The sequence below is a fragment of the Pelobates fuscus genome, chromosome 3 (genome assembly GCF_036172605.1).
Source record: "Pelobates fuscus isolate aPelFus1 chromosome 3, aPelFus1.pri, whole genome shotgun sequence".
NCBI lineage: Eukaryota > Metazoa > Chordata > Amphibia > Anura > Pelobatidae > Pelobates > Pelobates fuscus.
Genome location: NC_086319.1, coordinates 276,156,638 through 276,184,354, shown reverse-complemented (window position 1 = coordinate 276,184,354; position 27,717 = coordinate 276,156,638). Strand labels below are relative to the sequence as shown.

The following is a 27,717-nucleotide window of genomic DNA, read 5'->3' as shown; positions in this document are numbered from 1 at the left end:
CAATGTCCTCAGGATAACCCTACTTATCACACTATTGTAGTTAAAAAGGAGAAACTTACAATTGGTTAAGCCCTTAGTGAAGCTTTCCCGAAATTCCATACATACATGACAGATCTTTTGTGCACTTTTGCTTTGTGTTTGTTTTACTGGACCTTCCCATTATGTGTGTATTATATACCATTTTTAAAGGGCAGATAGAGCATTCTTCTGATACCCTATATTTATACATAAGACATAGTATTTGTAGAAAATAGATCACCATTGTTAAAATGCCCAACATATCTAAGATATATAGTGATGTTAAAGATTATAAAACAAATATGGCAAGTTGTGATTCTCAGTTTAAGATATACATTAGCAAAATTTGGTCTACTCTGAATTTACCTTTAATAGCAGTCACAGAATTCAAAACTGTTACACAAAAGTATTTATTGATAACATTTCAGACAACTGCACACATCACATCCTACCCAAGTCCATTTCCAAAATCTATATTGAAAATATTCCTATTCCAGGACTTGGAACAAGTGTGCCAGTTTCTCTGAAACTACAATGTTTTACATTTGAGGGTTAAGGGAACAAGGACCCAGAGATGAAGTAGCCTGAGTGCCTATAGTGTCCCTTTATGTGAAATTCACATTGAATTCCTAACAAGTTTTACTTTATTGAATAACCCTGATAGTCTTTCCTTTGTGGAGATGACAGCGTAAGAAATGAAAGAGGTCCATATGATTTCCACTAACCCTTGCCTAATTCTAACTTGAAATAAATTCAGGTCTACTTTTGAAAGAGAGGTAAGCTAAACTCTAAACTCAGATATCCAATCAGTTGACTGGTCACTGCAGATAGGATGAGAGCGTCAGTTACCGCTCTCAGCCTATCAGTAAGTACCCATTCATAAAACTGAGTGAAAAAGGTACGATAACATAAGTTGGTGCCTAGAAACTTCTTGAACCATTGCAAGTTTATTCGGATGAAGTTGTAATGGTGTCCATTGTGTCCCTGTGATATATTTTTCTAGCCCAATCTCAATTGAGAGGGTAGCATCCAATAATTAGTGAACACCCGCACACTATGAATTGTCGGTTGCCCTCATGCATCTCTGACTCCATCAAGGATTAAGGACCAATTCTATTTTGATAAACTGATGGCAATGGTCTATTGGGAGACGTGTGGATTATGTACAGTTCTCCTACTGAAAATACAGAAAGAATCGTAACTGGCTGACAGATCTCTGTCATTTCTTTCTTGAATAGGATTACATTGCAGAAGCCATATATACCGGGCATTTACACCAAACAAGAGACATTTATATACAACAAGGTGGCCTTGAACAAAAATGGATAAAACATCCCATCTACCCAATGCATCGATTTCACTTCATTAAAATTTGTTCTGTTTTTGTGTTTTGGGACTAATTTGCATGACACATATGGTTTACACACTAAACTGCAAAGTAAGTGGACATTTTTTTTTGGCAAACTTCTAAACAAAACACACAAGCTTTGACTACAGCCAAGATGGATAATTTGTTTTCCAAAGCAGCATATTTAAACTAAAACTGTGCAATTTAGCAAACAAAACCCTAAATGTGGCTGCCAATTTACATCTTCTAGCCAAGGAACTAGATACGGAGGTTTGGTTTGAATCACTTGTAACCCTTAAATGGTGAACAGTCACTTCCTAAGATTTGAACTAGATTTAGTTATTGCCTACATTTAACAAAATGGAAAACAAGATTAAATATAGAAATCCACACCTCCTAATCCTCCATCTTAGCTCCCTGTCAGTCTTTGTTGTGCTAGGACTGAACTAGACAATGATTTGCTATATTGTTATTAGATTGCAGATGAAAACCGATGAAAAAGATAAACACAAGTTCTAGGTGCTTTTCAATGTTTTATTCCATGGTGTAATTCCAAGAGAAGGGACGGTTCCCCTTTAACAATGAAGTGTGATTTTATGTATAGGTCTGTAGGACCATGTACATCTTACTGCAGTGTTAAAATGTGAGTAAATTCAACGCAAGCACACCCCCTCTTCAAACACAAACATTGGGTTTAGTTTTTTTTTGTTTTGTTTTGTTTTTTTTTATTCAAAACTATATAGTTCTTGTGCATTCTGATCCCTTAAAAAGATTGCTCTTTTTTGACAATTAAGATGTAGAGAAGTATTCCGCTGATTTGTTTACGAACATTCTCCCGTCAAAAGCAAATGTTTTGATAAGCCGAGGACCCCATCTTGTTGGTGCCAGAGGTCCTGTTGTCAGAGCCCTAATTTCTATAACAAAATATGACTGCTTTACAAAATGAAAAACAAGACAGTTTCTTTGCAGAATCTAATACATAATAATAATAAAAAATAAAAAGGTGCAAAAGCTTTGAGAGACGATGTCATCAGTGCAAGTATAGTGCCAAAAAACACAGGGGTTATCAGGTACGGCAAGATCACTGCTTAGCCCCGAAGTAACAGCCCTTGAGAATCCATATCCTGGGAAAATTCACACAGGACACAGAGAGAGAGTCACAATCAAACACGCCAAATTTCTATACAGAGGCCCCATCTTCCTCATCCTTTTCCTTTCACACGGATCTAGTGGTCTCTGTACAGACATGCCCCTCTTTGTCCTCGTCTTTCCCTTCCTTCCCATTTTGACAGGCAACCTTCTCATCCTGCTCACAAAGTACTATTCCAGAATCCCCTGTAACATGACGTCTCCTTTCAACAGCTGTGACTCTGCTTTCTTCCATATCTTCATCACTCAGCACAAAGTGGTCTGTTGTAGGTCCCTGGGCTTCACTTTGAAGATCTGCCTGACTGGGACGAGAAGGGTCTACATTTTCAGGTGTAGTTCCTGGCAGTGGTAGACATTCTCGGCGGATTAAGTCTTCATCCAAAATCTCACAATAAGGTGGTGGAGGTGTTGGCGGCTCCTGGGTGACCTCACTGTAAGAAGGCAGTTTGCAGCTTGGCCAAGTCTCTGCAGGTTAAGATATATCAGACGTTAAAGACGTTAAATAAAGACTATAGTATTAGGAATATAGCTTTGTATTCCTAACACTATAGTGTCCCTCTGCAACCTCCCCCCCCCCCCCACCCCCCTGTGTTTATTAAAAGTTTAAAGTGCCTTTAAACACTTACCTTATCCCAGCACCTAGGTCCCTCGGTGCTAGTTTCATCTCTGCTTCCTCTGACGTCTTTGCAAGAAAAACATAATGTGCATGCGTTATGCCTTCCCCATAGTAAAGCATTGAATTAATGCTTCCCTATGGGGATTTAGAGGACGCAGGATGTCCAAAGTGGAGTTAAACATTAGGAAGCGCCACTAGTGGCAGTGTTAAACCATGCACTGGAAACATTGTAGCTTCTCTCAAATTTTCAGCTGCAGTGTTAAAGGGACAGGGATCCCAGACTACTTCAATGAGATGAAGTGGTCTGGGTGCCTATAATATCCCATGTTCATTTGAGTCATAAACAGACCCTTGAATTGTAATTGTTCTATTCCTAAAACAGAATAACAAAAAAAAGGTTCCACAATTCAGACAACCAATGTTTCCAAATTGTATGTTATGACTCTTTCCACTTAAAAGGCACACTGGTCACCTAAACCAATACAGCTTATTGTAGTGGTTCTGGGGGCTACAGCCTGTCCCTGCAAGCTTTTCAATGTAAATGCTGCCTTTTCAGAGAAAAGGCAAGACAGTGTTTACATTGCCGTTTAGTAACATCTCTAGAACAGCCACTCAGACGGCAACTAGAGGTGCTTCCTAGTCTAGTGCTGCACATCTCTGCATGGAGACGCTGAACATTCCCCATAGTGTTGCACTGATTCAATGCATCTCTATTAGGAGATGCTGATTGGTGCAGTGTGGCATTTTGACACACATGTGCAATAGCCTCTCAATGCTTTCCTATGGGAAAGCATTGGATTGGCTGAGATCATCAAGACTAGAGGCAGTGCCAGCCTCAGAAAGATCAGCTCGGCTAGGGAGAAAAGGTCAGTAAATTCCCCCTTTCCCTGCTATCTAAGGGGGGCTGGAGACCTAAATAGTTAAACACTATAGTGTCAGGAATACATGTTTGTATTCCTGATGCTATAGTATTCCTTTAAAGGTTACTAAATCAAATTAAAGGGAAACTATGGTAATGTAAAAACATTTTAACATGTTTGATTGCCCTAAAAACAATTATGATAAAATGAAAAGAAACAAAAAAAACGGTTACACTGTAGACAAATTAGAATACTACCATGGATCTGGGCTTATTAGAAGAGTGTGTAGCAATGGCCAATTACCTAAGGCAGCTGGAAATGGTGCAACTCCCTGATAGGCCATGAGGCTGATCTCTCGCTGCCTTTGTTCCTGCTGATGCCTCAGCTTCACACGGCGATGACGATATGCACAGCAACATCCAATCATGATGATTAGTGTCCAGGCTAACCAGAACCCTACAAGTGAGAGTGACAACAAAATCTCATATACACATGAATTGATGAAATAGTGATAATATGAAAAGGAAAAAAAAAAATACTTAAAATAATTATATTGAGCAATCCAATTTCAATTTCTTGACACATGAAACTGAAGAGAGTAATACAAGAAACTGCTAAATTCATAATGTCGTATAGTAGAACATACAGCATGAGTGTAGTCTAGGGCAGTGCTTTTCAGCCAGTGATGTGAAACACAACAACTCAAAGTGAGCCACAGAATCATTCAGTTTTTTTTTCCCGAAAGTAAGTAAATAATTTGAAATTTAAAATAACACTGTAGTCACCAAAACAACTTTAGCTTAATGAAGCCGTTTGGTGTAAATAGCATACCCCTGCAGTGTCACTGCTCAATTCTCTGTAAAAAGAAATGTGTAAAAAGTGCCCTCTATATCACTAAAAATCCCATTAAAAGTTAAAAACTGCTAAACTTGCTAGTTGGGTAGCCACTCCCAAATTAAAAGCCTATAAAAGCTATAATCACCAACATAGCAAGTAGCGTTCTCAATGAAAATATACAGTGCAGTAATATGATAAATAACCAATTGTAAAACTCATTTGTATAATATAGATAGTTTGAGTGCTGTTTAGCAGCTGAAGGTTTTCTGACAGTAGACAGTTCAATTCTCTGCCATTTGTTTATGCAGTGCTAGTCACCCCTCCCTGCATGTGACACACAGCCTTCCTAAAAACTTCCTGTAAAGTGAGATCCAATGTTTACACTAATGTGAAATTTTTATTTTACATTGTCTCATAGCTATAACAGTACCTCTATGTATCCGATTTTCAAGGTTTTGGTAAGTCACAGGGTCAAACATATCAGATGCCTTTTTCAACTCCCTAATACCCCACGTGTTTTACATTAATTTACCAGGGTCCGTATGTGTAACAGATTCTATGTGTATAAGTGTGTGCATCTGTGAGTGTATATGTAGAATAGTTAAAGGGACTCTCCAGGCAGCCGAATTTACTCACCTGGTTCCAGCGCCGGGAGCCTTGTGAAGCTGCGCCCCCTATTTCGTCGAAATGCCGAAATGGGCGGGCGCGAGCAATCAGACGCTTCCATTTGGAAGCGTCATTGCTCCCTTGTGCGCATGCGCGGCTTTGCCGCACATACTTCAGAGGGCGGCATTCATGCCGCCCCCTGAAGTCTTGAGCGCACTACCGCGCATGCACACGGTGCGCACGGCCGCGAGCTGACTGACAGTTCAGCTTGCGGTCTTTGCCCGCCCTCCTCTCCTCTCTGACAGGCCGTAGAGAGAAGACGCGCACACATTTTAGTACGTCTGACGTGTACAGGGCCTTTTTAGGGCTCTGCATGATAGGAAGTCCCTCTGGTGGCCGTCTGAGTGACGGCCACTGGAGGTATTCCTATCAATCAATGTAAACACTGTATTTTCTCTGAAAATACAGTGTTTACATTAGATTGCCTGCAGGGAGCTATAGATCATACCTGAACAACTACATTAAGCTGTAGTTGTTCAGGTGACTATAGTGTCCCTTTAATGTATCTGCGATTATTTGTAAAGTTTGAGTGTATACGTGTAATATTGTGTGTATATATATATGTAACCGTGTGTGTACCTGTATGTGTAACAGTTTCTGTGTAACGGAATTTATGATTGTGTATGCATGTGCCTTTGTATTATTGTTTATGTATGTGTAACAGTGTGTGTGAGCCAGTGAGAGTATGTGCATCTAGGATAGATTTTACAGCAGAGGTTGTGGTATTAGGTGGAGATTGGGCGAACTTAAAGTCTATTATTGAAGCCTCTAGTCTTTTTGCTACCTAGCTGTGCTCCTGCTCTATCTTCGTTTGAGTTATGTTTAACATTAATATTAACATAATCAATCTAAGGCTAACAAGACAGATAGGGAATTTATTCAATAAACACTGTATTAGAGTGAATTATAGGGTTATTCCAAGCATCATAACCACTTTAATTATTTGAAATGATTACGGTGTGTAGTCTGTATATGCAGCATTTCAGTTTGAAATGCACATACAAAGTTTAACCAATTTGCTGCCCGAGGTGTAACTCCACCCCTTGCAGTGTCATTCGGGCGTCACCAGCCTGCCTGGAACAAGAGGCTCCAAACTGGCTAATGTAAATTCTGTGCATATTTCTGTACACAGAGCTGTATTTATGAGCCATGAGTGGCGGGATCGTCATCCGGTTTGGTCACAAGCCAGAAGTACAGAACAGGTGCCCGGTAAGGACCCAGGTATAGATTTTGTAAAAGTTAGTTGGAATTGGGCCAGTTTACGCCTTCCAACACTACCACTGCGCTGGGAGTAACCCTTTTAAAAAAAAAACTCAAATTCCAATACTGCTGCTAAAACAGCCAAGCTGTAACTACAGGTTGGTGGAAGAACTTGTTGTGTCAGCTATCGTTGCCTAAATTAGCAATTCTGTTTTCAATTTACTATTTGATGTTTAATGAATAAACAGTTTCACATGTCTCATCTAAAACTCGCACACGTGTACAGTCATCCCCTGCTTTATACAGACCATCTGTGACATGGCCTATGGAAGAAAAAACATTTATTAAAACGAATACTTATTTTACTTATCTATAAAGGATTTAATAACGCCTTAATAAGACGTATCAACACTTACACCATAATTCGTAGTAGTACGTGCAGCACTCCATGTCTCCGCAGCAGTATCCAATCTCACATCTGTATGGCTTTCCATCCTGCCCAAAACAGAAATCCCGTCCCTACAACAAAAGACAATTAGGGCTTAGACAGACATGAAACATTGGTATACCTAGTGACCTTTAGCTTGCAGCCAGCAAGCACCAGCCCTTGTAAGGCAGATCGCTCTCAGCCAAAGAGCTAAGCCCTGCATTGCATGCTTTAGCTTAAAAGAGCCAACGGAAGTTCGGGTACAGGAATTTCTGGCTCTCCAGTGTTAGTGAAGGTGGGGAGTGGCTCCCGTTGGACCCTGGGTAAGAAGTCAGACCATTCAAAAATAGTTTAGCCTCCTTACATTTGGGAGAGAAGGCACCAGTGTATGCCTGGGACCATGACCACTGCACTGAGCTGAAGTGTTTATGGTGCTTGGAGAGTTCCTTTAACAATCCCTATCAATTATATTTATATGTTACAGAGTGTGCTAGTATTCGAAACTCAAAGTGAAATTTCCAGGCTCAGAGAGCAACATGAGGCACTAAAGTAAGGTATATTTAAGACAAAGTAGAGAGCACAATGCTTTAAGTATATCTTTAGAAGCAGTTATAGAAAACTCATTCTTTGGCATATGACATCACCAGCCTCTTCTAGCACTAATCGCACCGGTGTATATACACGCATTAACCCTTAAAAGGACACTGTAGGCACCCAGACCACTTCAGCTCACTGAAGTGGTCTAGGTCTAATGACCCCTGTCCCTACAGTGGTAATTATTGCAGTTTTGTGAAAAACTGTAATAATTACCTCTGAGGATTAACTCCACCTCTAGTGGCTGTCTACCAGACAACCACTAGAGGGCTTCCTGGATTGGAACGGATCTTTGGTCCGATATCTGATGCTGGACGTCCTCACGGTCTGCACGAGGTCTTCCAGTGTCAGATTTTTCCCCATAGGAAAGCATTAAATAATGATTTCCTATGGAGAAATCCTAATGCAGGCGTGAATGTTGCCGCATATGCGCATGACGTCGGCCGATGTCTCTTGTAAGGTAAATGACTGAAGGGGTTTTAACCCCTTCAACGCTGTAAGAGGGGGGGGGGGGGGGGGCAAAGGGAGGAGGTAACTGTAGGATTCCATAGTGCCAGGAAAACGGCTTTGTTTTCCTGGCACTATAGAATCACTTTAAGGACGGAAGCAATTGTCCAAGTTCTGAACCAAAACAAAGCTATATGTCTGTTCAACCATAGTTTACCTCTTTCATATTCAGTGCACCCACACCTGGAGAAACAGGGCTTTAATGACCAAATATTCATATGTAGAACACAATTTAATATGAATACTATCTAAAATAGTGTGATAAATTAATCAGTTTTGTTATTTTATGTCAATTGTGTCATTTTCACATACATTTACAAGTTATAATTTATTTAATATAAATTTGCCCACCCAGCCTCCCTATCTTTTGGGACAGCAGGAGTGGATACTGACGATCCAGTGGGGTGGCGCTGATCATCTCCCTGCTCAGCCCTCAGGTGCTATTTAGTAAGCCAGGCCGGAATTATGTCATATTCCGGCTCCCGGCATCACTGTGAGGCACGCGCATAGGGTTGCCACCTGGCCGGCTCAGCCGGTATTTGAAGCTGTGTGGCCGGTGCCGGTATTGCAAAAATACCGACAACACAATTGGGTGTGTGTATTCAGTATCTGCATATTTAGCAGTCTGTGTGTGTGTGTGTGTGTGTCTGTCTGTGTACGTGTATTCAGCAGTCTGCATATTTAGCATTCGGTGTGTGTATTCAGCAGTCTCTGCATATACTCGTCAGTCTGTGTGTGTACATGTATTAAGCAGTCTGCGTGTGTGTTTGTATATATATATACACATTTAGACAACGACACACTGCTATACACACATATACACTCATCCAGACAGTATATACACACACTGCCTCAAATACACAATACTATACACACAGTCAAAGTACAAACTTTGTAAGTATTTTATTAGTGATTTAGGGAATTTCCTGCTTCCAAATGTTATCGTTCTTTTATATATATTGTGTGCTTTGATGTCACACATATATAAATATGCAAATTAGCATGGCTGGTATTTTTTTCCAAAAAAAGGTGACAACCCTATGCACGCGCTAGGGAGCAGAGCTGGAAAAATACAGTTCCCTCCACAGTCAGTAAGCTGCCCGTCTCCATCCCTCAGATCTTCATGCTTCATGAACCGCATGCCCGCCCTCGCTCTCCATGAGCTGCCTGCCTGTCTCCCATTCCAGGCTGCCAGATTGGTTGCTTAAAAGGCCTTACAAATCCCAGACAACCTGGCGCCTGGGATTTGTTGAGCGATGATATAAATACTAAATACTATATAAAATACATTATCATAATTTTTTTTTAATGATTTATGCCTAATTATTTTGTTTTTAATAATTATGGGGATCTGCGTGACAATCCTGCACGCCAATCAAGCTGGTCTGGTCAAGTGATTGCAGTGACATTGTGATCACATGACATGGATAGGCGGGATTTGCTGCCGAGTGTGAGTGTACAGGCCGGGGGTGCTTATAGGTAGGGTGTGCTATGCTGCCCTATGCAGTTACAGCTCACCTTTTGTAGAAAGGCATAGCACACCCATTGTCGCTGAGAGGTTTAAGATACATTACTGTGAGGATTTTTGCTGTGAAGCTCTGTAATACTCACACACATCACCAATATGGAGCTCCTAGAATAGAGTGACCGTGGGAGAGAAAATAAGGACAAAGGGTTTGGGGCCCAAAACAGGGACCGTCACTCCTAGATAGGGACAATTGGGTGTTATGCTAGAGGGGATACATACCTGGTATAAATTATTGCCCTACATGCCAGCCCCCCAAAAACCCCAAACAATTTAATGCCAGTGTGCTTTAACATAACTTCCCAAACATTCAATTCATCATGCTTCAGAGTGAGCTGGCACCATGTGCTGTAAACAATCTGATCCGGTCAGCACCTTAATAGCCAGTAATCTATTAATAGCAGGCTACGCAGTACATGGTGATTTACACATCTGGCAATGCTGCTTTTTCAGGGGAAAAGTATATTGGTTATTGTGTGTATGTTCGTTTTTTGTTGTTGCCTGGACTAAATATGGACTGATAAAGATAACTGCAGGTTTAAACATTATTAGGTTTAAAGGTACCCCACTAATCAAAATTTTCATTTGGATTACGATAAATCCCATCGGCCACAAATATAAGTGACTATCAGAACCTTTAAGAAGTTATAGCTAAAGAGGTGAACATTCCTACTTTCAACTAGCCAGTGGTTGTTGACAGGGGTGTTTTGTTTAACCCTGCAATGAACAAATGGAAGTTTCTAAAAATAGAATATCTAGCATTGCAGGGTTAAACCTGCTTGGTTTAAATGAAATGGTCTGGGTGACTTCAGTGGTCTTTTAAACGTGCAAAAATACATGACGACAGCCCCTGCATTATCTGTACTTTCATGTATGAACTCTACCACACTGTAATCAACTATATTGCTGGGGGGAGCCCAACGTTTGAGCTGAATGGACGCCATTCTCCCGAGCTCCTGCACATTGAAAGTAAATCCAACGTAATCTCTGCAAGCAAAGTGCTACACCTGAGCCAAAACACTCACCTCACCAGCCTAGCAGTCAAGGCGTTGACCAGATGCCCTTCTTGTTCCCGCAAACGGCCAGGAAAGTCCGCCGCAGGAAAAAGGCCTACTGCGCTCTACCGCAGTACCACAGGCAGCATCATACCACTCGGTGCTGATACCGGACACCGGCCTGTACCCTCACAATACCAGAGAGCATCGCAAGCCTGCATGTCCAAAGACTCAAGATATAGGAGTTCTGCTTTAGCGCCCTGCAGCCTACAAAATGGCGACCCCGCCGAAGCACCATGCTAGCTCCTCTAGCTCAGAGTCAGCTTCTGTGGACCAGGTGAAACCTGCAAACCACAAGACGGCCGTCACAGTTCCTGCTGATCTGGACGCTCTGACCCCAGCCACTAAGCTGGATATCAAAAAACCTTCTGCTGGAACTAAAGCAGATGTTGACGGCTGACATGGACTTACTAAGAAACTGTACTGCAGCTACAGGCCTCACAAACGGAACTCCTTACCCAGTTAGACCTAGCTGACGACCGAAACCACCACACAAACATCAAGATCTGGGACATACCAGACACAACCGGCCCAACCGAACTGCCACATTGCCCAAGACGCCGTCACACCACAATGTTGCCTCACACGCAGACCAAAAAGCTGAATCTGGAAGGATATTTCCGCATCAATAAACCCAGGCAGGCGGCAGCACCCAGAGACGTGATAGTCAGATGCCAATCCATGTCTGATAAAAACAGAATTATGAAAAACCCCATTCGAATTCAAATCCACACAGCTCACCTTTTTTCAGGACTTAACTAGAAATACATTGTTTTGGAGGAGACGCTGGGGTGGAATATAGATGGACATTACCAAGAGCCCTTACAGTAGAAAAAAATGGCACTACCACTCGCTGTACATCGCCCATTTCTCCAGGCACTGGGACTCCCAACGGGACCTATGGTCCGAGATACCGACCACTATGCACACCTGGGATCCAGCATGAAATTGCTCCTTTTATTCCCCTTATGAGAGGGAAATCAGGAGCCAACACCTGAACTGTTCCTGTCAAGAGGGGCACAAAAACGCCCAAATATCTCTGCTCTGCAATGTTCTTGTATCTGAAGTTTAATTTTTGTTTTAGCTGTTAACCATTACTCTTTAGAAACATTAACATATACTGCACAACCGCACATCTGTGCACCTGACTCACTTACCAGTCACCGACAACCTTATACACTCATGGGAGTTTGGCTCACTTCTACCAACAACAGACAAATGGTCCCTGCCATACTGAAAGCACAAACCACCTTATACTAAATAACCTCCACACATCTGGTGCTACCCTAATAGCAATGGAGGCACGGTGAGGACCCTGTTAGTACACGACTATTCCCCCCCAATTAATCCCTACAAGCTCAAAACAGGGTGGAAAGACGACCAGTAACAGGACCATTCAGACTCTACATTACTCACCTACACCTGCTAAGCCAGAACAGACCTGCATTTAATCCACAATATAAAGCGTAGGCGCACCCAATACTTTTGAGCCCCTATCGATACACTAGTATTGTAATACTGTTTCAACACACTGTTAAACATGTCTAATCGCTAATCTTAGACCACCTGCCTAGTCCACTCCACTCATACAGACATGTAATTTATCGGTTTTCTCTTCTACACCACAAAAAAAAAGAAAAGAGGCGGTGTTATCTGAGAATTGTTTTCACTTTTCTATGATGTTATATACCGGTCATGAAAGCTTTCTGTCTGTAACACTTAACTCAATCACCTCAATAAAAAAAAAAAAAAAAAAAAAAAACTATATTGCTGGGATGTCAGAATGCTATTTATATTACAGGACACTTACTTACTAGACAGAAGTATTATTTAATTTTATTATTATTTAAGATACCCAAAGAGGTCATGATGGTACGTGTGCCAGAAAAGAAAGCCTTATCCATATTCCTTTCAATCAAACTCCATAGCTACATTTTGTTTGTACCTTTCACAAGCATAGACACAACAATACTGGAACTGCAATGACTCAGAAATAGACAAAATAGAGGAGAGCACTGTCCAGGAATATTAATAAGTAGAACATCCCAGAGACACGCAATACAATGTCAAAAGGCAAGAAAGATTGTTCTTCAACCATATAACAATAAAGAAAGAGCAGGTTGCCAACTTGTGTTTTCTTTAACCTAGCTACGCATGGACATTTACAACTGCTCATTCCCACATTAACCTACCAAGAAATTGGGAATCTCAAGGTGATATGTTGCATTAATACACAAACACTAAACAACAAATTGTAGTGAACCAGTTAGTAAAACCAGAATTGTGACAATTTGGGTAGAAGTGCACTTCCAAATATGATATTTTGAAATTAGTCTTTCAATTCTCCACAATTCATTGTCTAATTAATAGTTCATAAAATAGTAAAACTATTCAGAGTGAAATGCCCCAAATACTCGATCTAAACTATTTACAACGACTTGTTTCTTGTATTTATCCCCCCTCCCCATGAAAAAAAAAAATAACAACAAATCCAAGCCTTAGTAACTGTATCAGAAAAAAACACCACGTTTTGTACTACAAGTAGAATTTCTGATTGCTGTAGTGTAAACAGTTGCAATTAAGCATTTGCACTGTAACTAAGTAGGCACCATGGAGACCTAGCAGACAACTGCATGGCTTTTAAAGTGCAACTCACATGATTCTCAGCCAGCAGATCTTTGTATTAAAGCGGTTATCTGGCCATATATATGAAACAGGGTATAATCAACAAGTTGGCTCTCCCTATTCCATACATATGGGGAGATACCTAAGGCAATGTCAACACAAGTACACAACAGTGTGAGCAAAGTACACACAGACACAGCTGAGTGTGCTGGTATAGATATATCCTCATCACACACACACACAAAGATATTACACAATGCTATGTATGGAGAAATATATACACACATAAACTGATCCTCTGACTCCCAGCTCCAACTCCTCTCTTCTCATCTTTCTGCTGCCGCTGCCACTTCCTGTTCCTCACTTCTTCACTTCCTAATTGGTTGAGGGGGGAGGATTTCCTGCTCTATGATTGGTCAGATCCGCTTTGGCTTTAACACTTTGTAACCCACTTTGTAACAGGTCGGTGTTCACATGGAGCACAGGAAGGGGGTGGGGTAAGGTGTGTGTGTGAGTCACACAGTGTCATCATGGTGGCATGTTCTGCGTGACTTGGGCATCATGTAATAGCTGTTTGTAAAGTTTATAATGAAGGGATGCCTGACATACTTTTAATGTGGACACGTCACTTGGGAAAAACTTTTGCTCTATTTATAGAACGTTCTATTAATGTGAATGAATCATGCATAGGTGTAATCCATACATCTAATTTTAAAGTTAATTTTTTTAAAGGATCACCATAGGCACCCAGACCACTTCAGCTCAATGAAGTGGTCTGGGTACCAGGTCCATCTAGGATTAACCCTGCCTGCTGTAAACATTGTTTACATTAGGGTTAATCCAGCCTCTATTGGCTGTCTCACTGACAGCCGATAGAGGCGTTTCGTGCTTCTCACTGTGAAAATCACAGTGAGAAGACGCTGACGTCCATAGGAAAGCATTGAGAAATGCTTTCCTATGGACTGATTGAATGCGCGCGGCTCTTGTCTCGCATGCGCACTTGGCAAATGACGTCGGAAGAGGGAGGAGAGTCCCCAGCGCCGAGGGAGTGTGCTGGAGAAAGGTAAGAGTTTAACCCCTTCCTCCCCCTAGAGCCCGGCGGGAGTGGGACCCTAAGGATGGGGGGGACTCAAAGACCCTATAGAGCCAGGAAAATGAGTTTGTTTTCCTGGCACTATAGTGGTCCTTTAACAATAAGATTCGTCCTAGTTGACATAGCGCTAGATTTGTTTTGTCAAAGTTCCATAACCTTATATATTTCTTCTTAAAGGAACTCTTCAGGCACCATAACAACTATGTGATGTAGTGATTATGGTGCTGGGAATGCCCTGGCACTCCCCATCCAATGTAAGTGTAACTATTATTAGCATTTATACAGCGCCAACATATTCTGCAGCACTTTACAATTATAAAATGGGGATATTTAACCAGTAATTAGCATACAGAATATTACCGAGACAAGAGGTGAAAAAGGACCTGCTAAAGCGAGTTTACAATCTATGAGATTAGTCAGTTTAGTAATGGTTTGACGTCTTGCCTGGAGTCCGCAAAACGCGCTCCAGGTAGGAACTTCCTAGCTCCCCTGAGCTACACTCTACTGTTCACAGCCAGCTCATTGGCAGAGAGCCTGAGCTGATCGCAGCACACGCTAAACAGCAACTTCAATGTTGACAGATTTTATCAGGTTTTTTTTTTTTTTTAAATACCTAATCTCGGCAAACATAATGGGGGTTTAGTTACATTATATGATCATACATTGCATAAGCCTGCCACAACGTCAATGTACCCCATCTTTGGCAGGTCTTACTCTAACTATTGTCTGCTCTTATGAGATTAACCAATTTACTTTGGGAAAAAATTCAATCTGGGGCTCTCTGCAGTACAAGGTTAAATAGGGCCCTGGGATGAGGTACCTGTGACAGGGAAGGTTGAAAATGCATTGTATGATCATATACTGTAACTAAACCCCTATTATTTTTTCCTACGTAAAATGTTTTTAAAACAAATTATAAAATTCCTGCACTCCTCATAATATATTGTATAATTCTCTCTGCCGCTCAGCAAAGGACTTCTGGATCAATAAATAAAACGTAACCTTTATTGTTCACATAAAAAAATAGACGTTTCAGTTTGTCCCCCAAACTTTCATCAGTATATATATATATATATATATATATATATATATATATATATATATATATATATATATAGAAAGTTAAAGGTGAAAACAATAAATAAAAACAATAAAAAAAATCATTTTTTTTCCCTGTTTTTTATTTAAAATTTTCGTTGTTTTCCTTTCTTCTCTTTTCTCCTTCCTTATTGCAATCACCAACAGAAAGGCTGAACTAGGTAGCCAACTGTATTATTAGATAACAACAGAGAAAAGGAATATCTATATATTAGGGGTCTTCTTTTCCTCTCTCTTTATTGTCTCCTGAACCAAGTAAACAAAAAATAACAGAACTTTAAATGCCATGCTTCTAACTGTCCCTGCTTTCACATTGAGTGCATCTCATCTCCTCCACTTCCTGTGTGTTACATCATAAAGGTATGTTATAATGCTTTTTTTTTTTTTTTTTTAACCCCTTAAGGACACATCACATGTGTGACATGTCATGATTCCCTTTTATTCCAGAAGTTTGGTCCTTAAGGGGTTAAAGGGACACTATAGTCACCAGAACAACTACAGCTTATTGTATTTGTTCTGGTGAGTATAATCTTCATATGCTGGCATTTCCATGCAAACACTGACTTTTCAGAGAAAAGGCAGTGTCTACATTGCCCCATAGGAATACCCCCTGTGCCACTCCTCAGATGGCCACTGGGGGTGCTTCCTGGGTAGCAGCACTGCCGTTTAGCGTCTCCACGCCATGCATGGAGAAGCTGAAGTTTCCTCATAGAGATGCATTGATTCAATGCATCTCTATGAGGAGGTGCTGATTGCCCAAAACGGGGTTTGCCCCATCCCACCTCCTTGCCGATTTCAGCCAATCTAATGCGTTCCCTATGGGAAACCTTTGTATTGGCTAAAAATAGTAAATTCTGATTATGTCACCAAAGAGGCGGGTTGAGGGCAGGGCCAGCGCCGGCGGACCTGCGCAGCACTAGAATTAAGGTACATTTGAATTCCTTCCAAGAGGACTAAGGGGGGCAAGCCACCTAAACGGTGGTTTTAACACAAGTGGGTCAGGAATATATGTTTGTGTTCCTGACCCTATAGTGTTCCTTTAAATTTCAAGCATTTACCTGCTGGCTGGCAATACATACTGTGCAATACATGTAAAAATTGCAATAGATCAAAACGTTTAAAAATATAAAATAAAAATGTCCAGCTTTCTAAGGAGGGATTAGCAGGTTGGACATGTTTTGTAAAAATAAAGAGATCTGGTGTGCCTATTGCAACACACAGGGATAAGGGAGTCGGACTCTTGGTATGTCCCTCAAACTGGATAAAAATAGGGATAGGGATTGGACATGTTTTGTGTCAACTTTCACTTTTGTGTCAGACGAAAAAGAGTAGTGAGTATTTTTTGCATTTAAATTTTGCTACTTGTTATTTTGGGTTACTTTGAAGTCTTATTTTGAGATTATACCTACCATAAGGTTCCGGGCTGTCCATCGGGCGGGCCTTTTCTCTCAAAAGGCAGTGTTTACTTTATAAAGCCTGCAGGGACAAGCTGTAGACATAAGAACAACATTAAGCTGTAGTTGCTCTGGTGAGTGGTGACTATAGTGTCCCTTTAAATTCCAATGTTAGTATCTGGATGGATACACTAACATATTAATTCAATGCTGTCATGTATAATAGCCAGGAAAAGAACATTTGGGTGAGTATTGAAGTAATTATGGTGCCCTTATAATGTGAGTAGTTAAACCATCTGCAAACAGTTTAATAACTTACCTTTCAATCCAACAGGTGCCTGTCATGACCTCCTTCTCTGCTGCTGCTCTGAGCTAACCCTGGCGATGCAATGTTTAACTCATTGGCTAGAAAAAAATACTATATCACCACTTAGTGAGTAGTGAATACTAGTGAAAATATACTTATCTCAATATGCAAGTAAGAGAGCCTCCCAGGTCATTACCCAGAATAAATTACCTTTACACAGCAAAATACAAAACAACCAAATAGATTTGGGATACGGCTGAAAGATCTAAAATTAAAAAACAAAAAAAATACATAGTGTAATATGTATATGTAAAATACAGAATTTTGTTATTGTTCCGTATACTTGATTTTTAATTTTGGTCCCTGAGGAAGTTCCAATATTGCGAACGAAGTGCATTGGACCTCTGCTGTTTTATATTTTTGTATCTACATCCTAGGAGCAACTGGAGGAACACTTTAGCCCCCCACTACTACCTGGGGAGGCACCCTTGAGCGCTATTTTCCACGTAATCTTGTGAGTGCATTTCATGAATATTAATTGATTTCTTTAAACTGAATTACACTATGTATTTTTTTGTTTTTTAATTTTAGATCTTTCAGCCGTATTCCAAATCTATCTGGTTATTTTGTATTTAACTCATTGGCTGAGGGTTTTCAGCTGACACTACAGGAATGAGTTGGCTCTGTGGAACTCATGGACGCTCCTAGCAGAAGAAACTGCAGCCAGCAACAGGAAGACCCCAGTGAAGTTTTCAACCCATTAACAAATGTTTTGACTTTTTACCCTTGGAGTGTGCCAGGGCACTGCTGGCAAAATATCCATTACAGAGCTCTGTAGTGGTTTTGGTACTTAGAATGTTGCTTTAATACATTTTTTTTTCACAGTAGGCACATTCAGTAGCATAGAACCTTTTGTATTTTTTATTAGTTCTATTAATAAAAATATGTTTTTATATTTGTATTTGGTCATATTTTTTATGTTTGAATGTGCTTCAGTGCCACCTTGTGGACAGTTAACCAGTGATTATTGGTCTGCTGTTTTCTTGTTTGTGTGTTTGTTAGTTTTTCACTTGTCATGTACTTACTTGTATTATTGATTTCTGTAAAATCTACAGGATCTTAAAAAAAATCTTTTCAGATGCATTTATTTTAATTGAGAACATTTCACCCTTTTCTGTGGGTGAAAGGCTCTGCAGACAGCTGACTTTTTCAAAGAGCAGCAAAGTTTCTTGGATGGTAAACTGTAGTCCACAGTAAAAATGTGTTTTTGAAGAATATAGATTCCCTTCTGACAACCCCTTTGCTGTAAAAAAAAAAAATTAAGTGGAATATTTATTATTTACCTTGTTTCCAGTGCCGATACTCCTTAGCTGCAGCTGCCTGCCTGCTAATGTCTTCCACTTTCTCATCTAATCAAATGTTTCTCATAGAGCAGCAATGGATTGGAGATGCCCGTGGGCAGCCAAATGGCGAGCTAATCCAATCAAATGCTGCTATGATCAGATTTTTTTTTTTTTTTTTAATTCTTTATTTTTGCGTGCAAGAGTGAACATAGCAGCTTACTCTGCCACAATAGCATACGTCAGCGTGGACATAACACATTGATTTTACAATTATGGCATTCGAAGTAGTGCACATTTTTTGAGTATAGATGCTCCAACAAAGTATAGACTTCTATTGAATACAAATTGCATTTGAACTTGTTAGCTTGATCTGCGTATTTTATGAAAAGTATACAAGCTTGATAAGTACAGTGCTAGAGGGTAAACTGTGTGGAACATGAGGAGAAAACACTGATTTGAAACGTAAAAAATAAAAGTAAAGCCCCCTAGCTACATCTTAGCTTTATATGCAGACCTCCATTTTGGCTGCGAGTGATGGGATTTTAAGAGGCAAAACTGAACAAAGTAAGAAAACAAAATAAATTATATATGTCAGCAGACATTCGTGTGAGATCCAGTGGGGCAAAGAGTTATGTGTCTGATACTATGCCTGGGTTAGAGTCTCAGTCCCTTTGGGGTCAGCCGATGCCTTGACGGGGCTGGGTGAGTACCCCCTTCTGTAGGTGGTGCAGCTGGTGCGATCTCCTTGGTGTGTGGGTGCTGAGCTCTCCTGGGCTGTTCTGAGTTGCTGTGGGTGCTGAGTGTAGCTTCGCCTGCCTTGGTTGGGGTGGTCTGGTGCTTGTCTTCAGCGGTTCCCTCTGCTTCCCCGTCTTGCCTGGGAGATGCCGGTGTTTGGCCACCCGCCGCCTTCCATCATCCGCTTTTTTGGGTTGTGCGTCCTGCCTCTGCCCCTGCTGGTTCAGGTTAGTGTCGCCCTTTTGCTGCATCTGCCGTTGGGGTCGCGCTGCTGTTTTTCCCCGTCTGGCGTCTTGTGGGGTATCATGTGGCAAAGTCTGGGGGATCTCTTCAGGCTCTGAGCCCCTCATGTGGGCTTCTAGGGACTCCCAGAAAGCATTGAATATACTGTTTAGTCGCATCTCAGTTTCCCGCCATGCGTTAGACGTGTCGGCGGCGCGAGAGACTTCCGCCATCTTGGAGGTTGCAGGAATGGTAGCTTTTGGGCTCCACGTAGCCGGTACTGGGCCATTGCTTTGCCCGGTGTTGGTTGGGGGTGGACCGGGATGACCCCCACCGGTCCAGAGGGGGGGGAAACGAGGGCTTGCAGTCAGCTTTCCGGCGTGGCCTTGCTGCTGGGGAAAAACAGCAGCGCGACCCCAACGGCAGACGCAGCAAAAGGGCAACACTAACCTAAACCAGCAGGGGCAGAGGCAGGACGCACAACCCAAAAAAGCGGATGATGGAAGGCGGCGGATGGCCAAACACCGGCATCTCCCAGGCAAGATGGTTTAGTAGGAGCTGCTGAGATGAGCGTCTGCACAGCTCTGCGGTTAGGCCCCGCCCCCCATGAGCAGATTTTGATCCCAGGAGCTTCATTTGTTTCTGGAGTTGGAAGCAGCGTTTAGTGGCTGTCAAGAAGACAGTCACTAGAGATGTATTTAACCCTTCTATGTAATCATTGCGGTCTCTACAAAACTTCAGTGTTTTACATGAAAAGGTTAAAATGACAGGACCACTGCACCCAGATGGAGATGAGGGTCTGGGTGACCTTAGTACTTCTTTAACATTAAACGACTACTATAGTGCCAGGAAAACAAACTCGTTTTCCTGGCACTATAGGGTCTTTAGGTCCCCGCCACCCCAGGGTCCCACTCTCGCCGGGCTGAAGGTGTTAAACTCTTACCTTTCGCCGGCACCGGGCTCCCTCGGTGCTGGGGAACTCTCCTCCCTCTTCCGACGTCAGCGCCGAATGCGCATGCGCGGGAAGAGCCGCGCGTGCATTCAATCAGTCCATAGGAAAGCATTTCTCAATGCTTTCCTATGGACGTCAGCGTCTTCTCACTGTAAGTTTCACATTGAGAAGCGTGGAAGCGCCTCTAGCGGCTGGATTAACTCTAGTGTAAACTGAAAACTGCTATGTTTACAGCTGCAGGGTTAACCCTAGATGGACCTGGCACCCAGACCACTTCATTGAGCTGAAGTGGTCTCGGTGACTATAGTGGTCCTTTAAATACAAAATTATTCAATTATTTATTTTTTCAGTTATTTCTCCCAACCCTAAATCTTGCTGCTGGTCTGAAGTCATACTGTTTCAATCAGATTAACATAAGCGCATGTGCTTTGTCAATTTGTGTTATTTACCTGTGTTCCATACCTGCCAATATAGGGAGGTATCAAGCAGTGTTAGAAGCTTGTGCCCGTTGTGCTATTCACATCACTTGTGATGGCTCAGACTGTAAAAGGTAATTCCAGCAAGAATGCATGCCAAGATGTCAGGTTGCCCTACAAGGACTCAAGACTGTCCATTCATGGGTCATTGCTGGAGCAATGTTGTATGGGCATAAAAAACATGGACTTTAAACACTTGTTTAAAGAGAAAAGGTAGTGTTAAGACTGCACCCTAGGGAAAAATTCTATACCAGCCCAATAATAAGTCGCACCAGCATAGTGTGCTGATATAGAGGTGGACAAGATAACTTAAAATCGAAAACTATTACTCCAACGAAGGAAAGCATAAAGGGCTTCAAAATAAACAAACAAGTGCCTTTATTTTAAGAAGATGTACATTTGCATGTAATCAATGTTTCAGTCCAACTACCTTGACATATTAAAGGGATACTATAGTCACCTGAACAACTTCAGCTTAATGAGGTTGTTCAGGTGATAACTATAGCTCCCTGCAGCCTTTCTCTGTTTTTTTCTGAAAAAATACAGTGTTTACATTTAAAGCTAGTAACACCTCCAGTTGCAGTCACTCAGACTGCCACCAGAGGGACTTCCGAGTTGATGAATGCATAATTCACATTCATCTTCACGTTTGACGTCTTCACACTTCGGTGAGGACATCAAACATGCTATCAGCATACAGGAGACTGTGAACGTGCCTCCTATGTCCTGTAGTAACCCCTGAGCCTGTGTGGGAGATAAGATCTCCAGCACATAGTGTCAACTCAAGCTGACAGGCTGAAGACCGGAGACCGATGGGTGAGTCATTGTGTGTGTGCGTGAGTGAGTGACTGAGTGTGAGTGACTGAGTGTTGGTGGTGGGTGGGTGACTGAGTGAGTGTGGGTGAGTGACTGAGTGAGTGTGGGTGGGTGAGAGAGTAAGTGTGGGTGGTGGGTGAGTAACTGAGTGAGTGTGGGTGACTAAGTGTGGATGTGTGAATGTGGGTGGGTGAGTGAGTGTGGGTGGGTGAGTGAGTGTAGGTGAGTGACTGGGTGAGTGTGTGTGGGTGACTGAGTATGGGTGGGTGACTGAGTGTGGGTGAGTGAGAGAGTGAGTGGGTGAGAGAGTGGGTGGTGGGTGTGTGGGTGACTAAGTGTGGATGTGTGAGTGTGGGTGGGTGAGTGAGTGATTGTGAGTGTGGGTGGGTGGGTGACTGGGTGAGTGTGGGTGGGTGAGTGACTGACTGAGTTTGGGTGGGTGACTGAGTGTTGGTGGTTGGTTGATTGAGGGAGTGTGGGTGAGTGACTGAGTGAGTGTGGGTGAGTGAGAGAAATAGATAGATATAGATAGAAATAGAAAAAGATAGATAGATACATTGTGGTAACCGCGATGGAGCATGGTAGTTAGCTCTGCCCCCTCCCTCAGTCCTCCTGTGCTGACAGCTGTACTGCTGTCAGTATCAGTGAGTGTGCCGCCAGACTGGTTAGGGGGCCGCCTGGCACACTCACTGATACTGACAGCAGTCATACACCACATGAGATGTCGCATCCAGCCGCAAGGTAACCCCTCAGAGTGCGCCACCGGACCAGCCACCCGGCGGCACCTAAATCCAGCCGGCGGCCATGAAAACGGACACAGGGCTCCCTCTCTATTGGGAGTTAGAGTTGTGCAGTCCCCAGGTGCTGCGGCCCACCGGGAAATTTCCCGGTATCCCGGTGGGCCAGTCTGACCCTGCTCTCGTACTATTCTGTCTGTTTCTCCCCCTCCCCTTGTGTCTCTCTATTAACCCTCTGTCTATTTGTCCCCCTCCCCCTGTGTCTCTCTATTACCACTCTGTCTCTTTGGACCCCTCCCCCTGTGTCTCTATTTTTCCCCTCTGTCTCTTTCTCCCCCTTCCCCTGTGTCTCTCTCTTACCCCTCTGTCTCTTTGCCCCCTTCCCCTGTGTCTCTCTATTACCCCTCTGTCTCTTTTTCCCCCTTCCCATGTGTCTCTCTATTACCCCTCTGTCTCTTTGTCCCCCCTTTCCCTTTGTCTCTCTATTACCCCTCTGTCTCTTTGTCCCCCCTCCTCCTGTGTCTCTCTATTACCCCTCTGTCTCTTTGTCCCCACTCCCCCTGTGTCTAATGCTGATCTTGTCACAGGAGGACTGAGGGAGGGGGCAGAACTGACTACCATGCTCCCTCGCGGTTCCCATAATTCCCAACATGGACACATCATAGAGTAATCACTACTCTATGATGTGGCTTTGCTGGGAATTGTGGTAACCGCGAGGGAGCATGGTAGTTAGCTCTGCCCCCTCCCTCAGTCCTCCTGTGCTGACAGCTGTACTGCTGTCAGTATTAGTGAGTGTGCCGCCAGACTGGTTAGGCAGCCGCCCGGCACACTCACTGATACTGACAGCAGTCATACAACACATGAGATGGAGGTAACCCCTCAGAGTGTGCCACCGGACCGGCAACCGGGCGGCACCTAAATGTGGATGGCAGACGTGATATTATTGCAAACGGCCGCAGGGCTCCCTCTCTGTTGGGAGTTAGAGTTGTGCAGACCCCAGGTGCCGTGGCCCACAGGGAAATTTCCCGGTATCCCGGTGGGCCAGTCCGGCCCTGCTTGTGGCAGTCACTCAGATGGCCACTAGAGGTGCTTCCTAGGTCATTGCCTCCATGCATGGAGGCACTGAACTTTCCTCATAGAGATGCATTGATTCAGTGGATCTTTATGAGGAGATGCTGATTGGTGCAGTGTGGTGTTTTGCCACACATGCGTGATAGCCTTTCCTATGGGAAAGCATTGGATTGTCTGAGACAATAAATTCAGACGATCTCAGCCAAGGAGGCAGATCAAGGGAGGGGCCAGTGCTGGCACCCATGCAGCTCTAAAATAAAGGTATTGGGTGGGGCAGCTAAATAATGTTTTTAACACTATAGGGTCAGGAATACATGTTTATATTCCTAACCCTATAGTTTTCCTTTTAGCTGTAGTTGTTCTGGTGAGTATAGTGTTCCTTTAACAAATCTTAAATTAAGTAATGATTCATATATAATTGTTTGTATACACTTGGAGGTGCACAGCATGCTTTCAGTGCACAGGGGCACATAAACCAAATATGACAAAAGAAGAATTGACATGTCTAAAAAATCTAGCTGACTGAGACGACCTCATCATAAAGGAGGCAGATAAAGGGGGAGGATCGTTATTATGACCACAGAGGCATATATGACAGAGGCATATAACATTCTTGGGGAAAAAAATACATATGCAGAGTTAGATAATAACCCGACAAAAAAATGCAAAAAGGAACTACAGACTATTCTAAAAATAGCCTTATTAGAAGGTGTCATTATATCAAAAAATTATCAATTTCTAGACGTGTGCAATTCATTTCCTAACGAATGTCAATTCGAACGAATTACAGGCAATTCAGACATTCGGATACTTCCGAATGTCCGAATAGCTGAATTGCCAAATTGCCGAAGTTCCAAAATTGCCGAAGTCCCAAAGTTGCCAAAGTGTCGAAGTTCCGAAGCACAGAATTGCCGAAGAACTAATATACCCAGTGGAAGAATGAAGAATGTTACACTGTATAGCAGTTTAAATAAAAAGTATACAAACATAGCCAGGATTTAGCTGTAAGCATTTGCAACATGAATGAGTAAGTAGATAACTCCTTAATTCCCACGGTATTAGGGAACTATCTACCAAAAGGCTGAAAGAACTATATTGGTCTTTCAGCCAAATGTACTAATACTAAGTACTGTAAAAAAAAAAATGTGTCCCCCCTTCCGAGTCCTCACCCGTGCCGTGTGAGTGGGGTCTCCTAATCTGAAGGGGGGACCTATTGGGGCCCTAAAGTAAAATAGGGGGGGACCTATTGGACTCCTCCCTGGCCCCCACCCCTGAGCAATGGGTGAGGGCCCTAAATACCAATAAGGAGAATGGGGACCTCTTGTCCTCCCCCCCGGCCCCCACCCCTGAGCAGCAGGTGGGGTCCTTAAATAAAAATGTAACCCCCCAGGTGACTAGGGGTCCCCAAACCCCTAGTCACCCCCCTCCCAACAAAATGAATTAACCCCTACCTACCCCACTCACCCTAAAAATAGTGAGGGGGGACCAATAACTAGGTACCTGTAAAAAAATAAATAAAACTTTGATGTCTTCGTTTTTCTAAAATCTTTTTTTTCAGCCCCCCAAAAAGGCCATATAAAAATCCATAATAACCATCGCACTTTGAAGAAAAAAATAAAATAAAAAAAAAACAGAGCGCAAACACAGTAATCCATCTTCACCCGTGGAGGGCACCGTGCAGACTGAGCTCCGCAGGGTGGGGGAAGGCTTATAAAGCCTTGCCCCACCTTGCAATTAGTCTCAGAGCACTGTGGTTGGTTGGTTTAAGCCATCTAATCAGAGTGATGTGTCAGGTAAATGAAGACATTGACAGGTTAGTCTCTACATTTACCTGTCACAGAACTCTGATTGGTTAGCTTGAAATCCAGCCAATCAGAGTGCTCTGTGTCATTTTACACAGCATGGGAAAGTGCTTTGGAATTTTCCCATGCTGTGTAATTTGACTCATAACAACACTCTGATTGGTTGATTGAATGTAACCAATCAGAGAGTTATGAGTCAAAGTTCCGAAGTTACGAATTGCCGAAGTCCCGAATTTCGGAATGCCGAAATGCACATCCCTATTAATTTCTATATAACTCATACCCGGTCATCCCCATTTTTGATTTTTTACCCAAAATACACAAATTCCTCACTTCCCCACCTGGACCCACCCCATTATAAGTGGATTTAGTTACATTACATCAGGCTTATCAGCCTTTATAGATTTACTGTTACAAACCCAAGCACAACACGCCCCATCATATATTAAAGATACCAAGGCCATTATACAAGAACTGGAAAATATAGAGTGGGGAAAACAGTATAGTTGGGCCACTTTAGATGTTACCTCCCTCAATACTATCATCAACCATCAATTAGGTATAGAGGCAGTGGAACACTATTTACACAACGACATAGCTATTTCCCAGTCACTTGGGGGTTTTATTTTACAAGCCATCAGTGGTGTATCCTGGTTTTGTGCTGCCCTAGGCATGACAAAACTCAGGCACCCCCTCCCCCCCGCCCCGCCTTCTAAATACACATATGCACTCACTGACAGACACATATACACTCAGTGTCATACGCACACTTTCACTGACAGACACATACACACTCACTAACAGACACATACAGTCACTAACAGACACGCATACACTCTCACTAACAGACATGCATACACGCTCCCTAACAGACACACACACACACACACACAAAACTAACAGACACACACATAGTAACACACTCCCTAACAGACACACACTAACAGACACACACACACACACTCACAAACAGACACTCAAAATGTTTTTTTAAATTCAATCCCCCCAGCCTCCTTACCTTTGGGAATGCTAGGGTGGATTATCACTTTCCCTGGGGTCCAGTGGGGCTGCTCGGCGTCCGGTCACTGCAGTCGGTGAGGGAGCAGTAATCCTCCTGTTCAGCTCCCTCGCGCGCCGCGTAGTGATGCCAGAGCCGGAATGACGTCATATTCCAGCTCCGGCATCACTGCGGGGCACGCACGGGAGCTGAACAGGAGGATTACTGCTTCCTCGTCGCCTGCCCGGAAAGTGCTGCTGCTGCCAGCCTGGGGGCCCTGAGGTGGTCAGCCAGCCAGCTCCTGGGCCCCCCAGGATAAGAGGCTGGCAAGGCATTTGCCAGGGCGATTGGGGGGGGCGGCTTTTTTTGCCACCCCACAGAAAGTGCCGCCCAAGGCAAATGCCTTGTTTTCCTCGGGGTAAACACACCCCTGCAAGCCATCACTTTTATTTTAGAACACAATTATTTTATGTTTGATGAGGAGACGGACTCACAGGGACAGCCATTGGGGACCAGGTTTGCCCCCAGCTATGCCAATATTTTCATGAGAAGGTGGGAGGAGTTAACTGTGTGGTCCTGGCATGGCTGGGGGAGAGACCTGGTCCTCTGGGGAAGGTATATAGATGACATACTCATCATTTGGCGTGATACAGAAAATTCTTTCACTCAATTTGTTGATTTTCTAAATCAATAAATTTTCACAATTCTTATAATTTATTCACAGCGAAATGGAATAAAAAGAAAATAGATTTTTTTTTGGATGTGACCCTTTCAAATAACAGATCTGATACAATTTCTAAATGTTTTTTCAAAAAAATAGATGGCAATAGTTTTGTACACAAACAGAGCTGTCACCAAGAGGAATCGCCAAAAACCAATTCACTAGAGTACGCTGCAATTGTTCCAAATTAAATGAGCTTCAGACCCAAGCCACTGTTGTCAAAAACAAATTAGTTGCAAAAGGATACAATAAAATTCACTTAGAGAAGGAACTAAAAAAAGTTTCGAGAATAAATAGGAGTAACTTATTGGAAGATAAATATATAGATAAAGAAATTATAAAGAAATATGATCATGCCTTCATCACAAAATATAATATGGATAATTTCAAGATAAAAAGGGCAATGTTAAAATACTGGTCTATATTACAGGAAGATAGACTTTTAGGACCTCACCTTCCAGATCGTCCACCCATAATTTTTAAGAAAACAAAAAATCTCAAAAATACCCTAGCACCTATCTATAGT

The 27,717-nt window shown here is 42.5% G+C and overlaps 1 protein-coding gene across 1 annotated transcript; it reads right to left on the bottom strand.

The window, feature by feature from the left end:
* Positions 1-1,879: 1,879 nt before the first annotated feature.
* On the bottom strand, positions 1,880-13,783 carry LOC134601130 (WW domain-binding protein 1-like). The gene is made up of 4 exons (XM_063445564.1): positions 13,713-13,783; positions 7,111-7,213; positions 4,295-4,447; positions 1,880-2,980 (listed from the first exon to the last, which is right to left on the bottom strand). Exons 1-4 carry the CDS (start codon positions 13,755-13,757, stop codon positions 2,583-2,585), a joined length of 699 nt encoding a protein of 232 aa, XP_063301634.1. The 5' UTR covers positions 13,758-13,783; the 3' UTR covers positions 1,880-2,582.
* Positions 13,784-27,717: the final 13,934 nt, after the last annotated feature.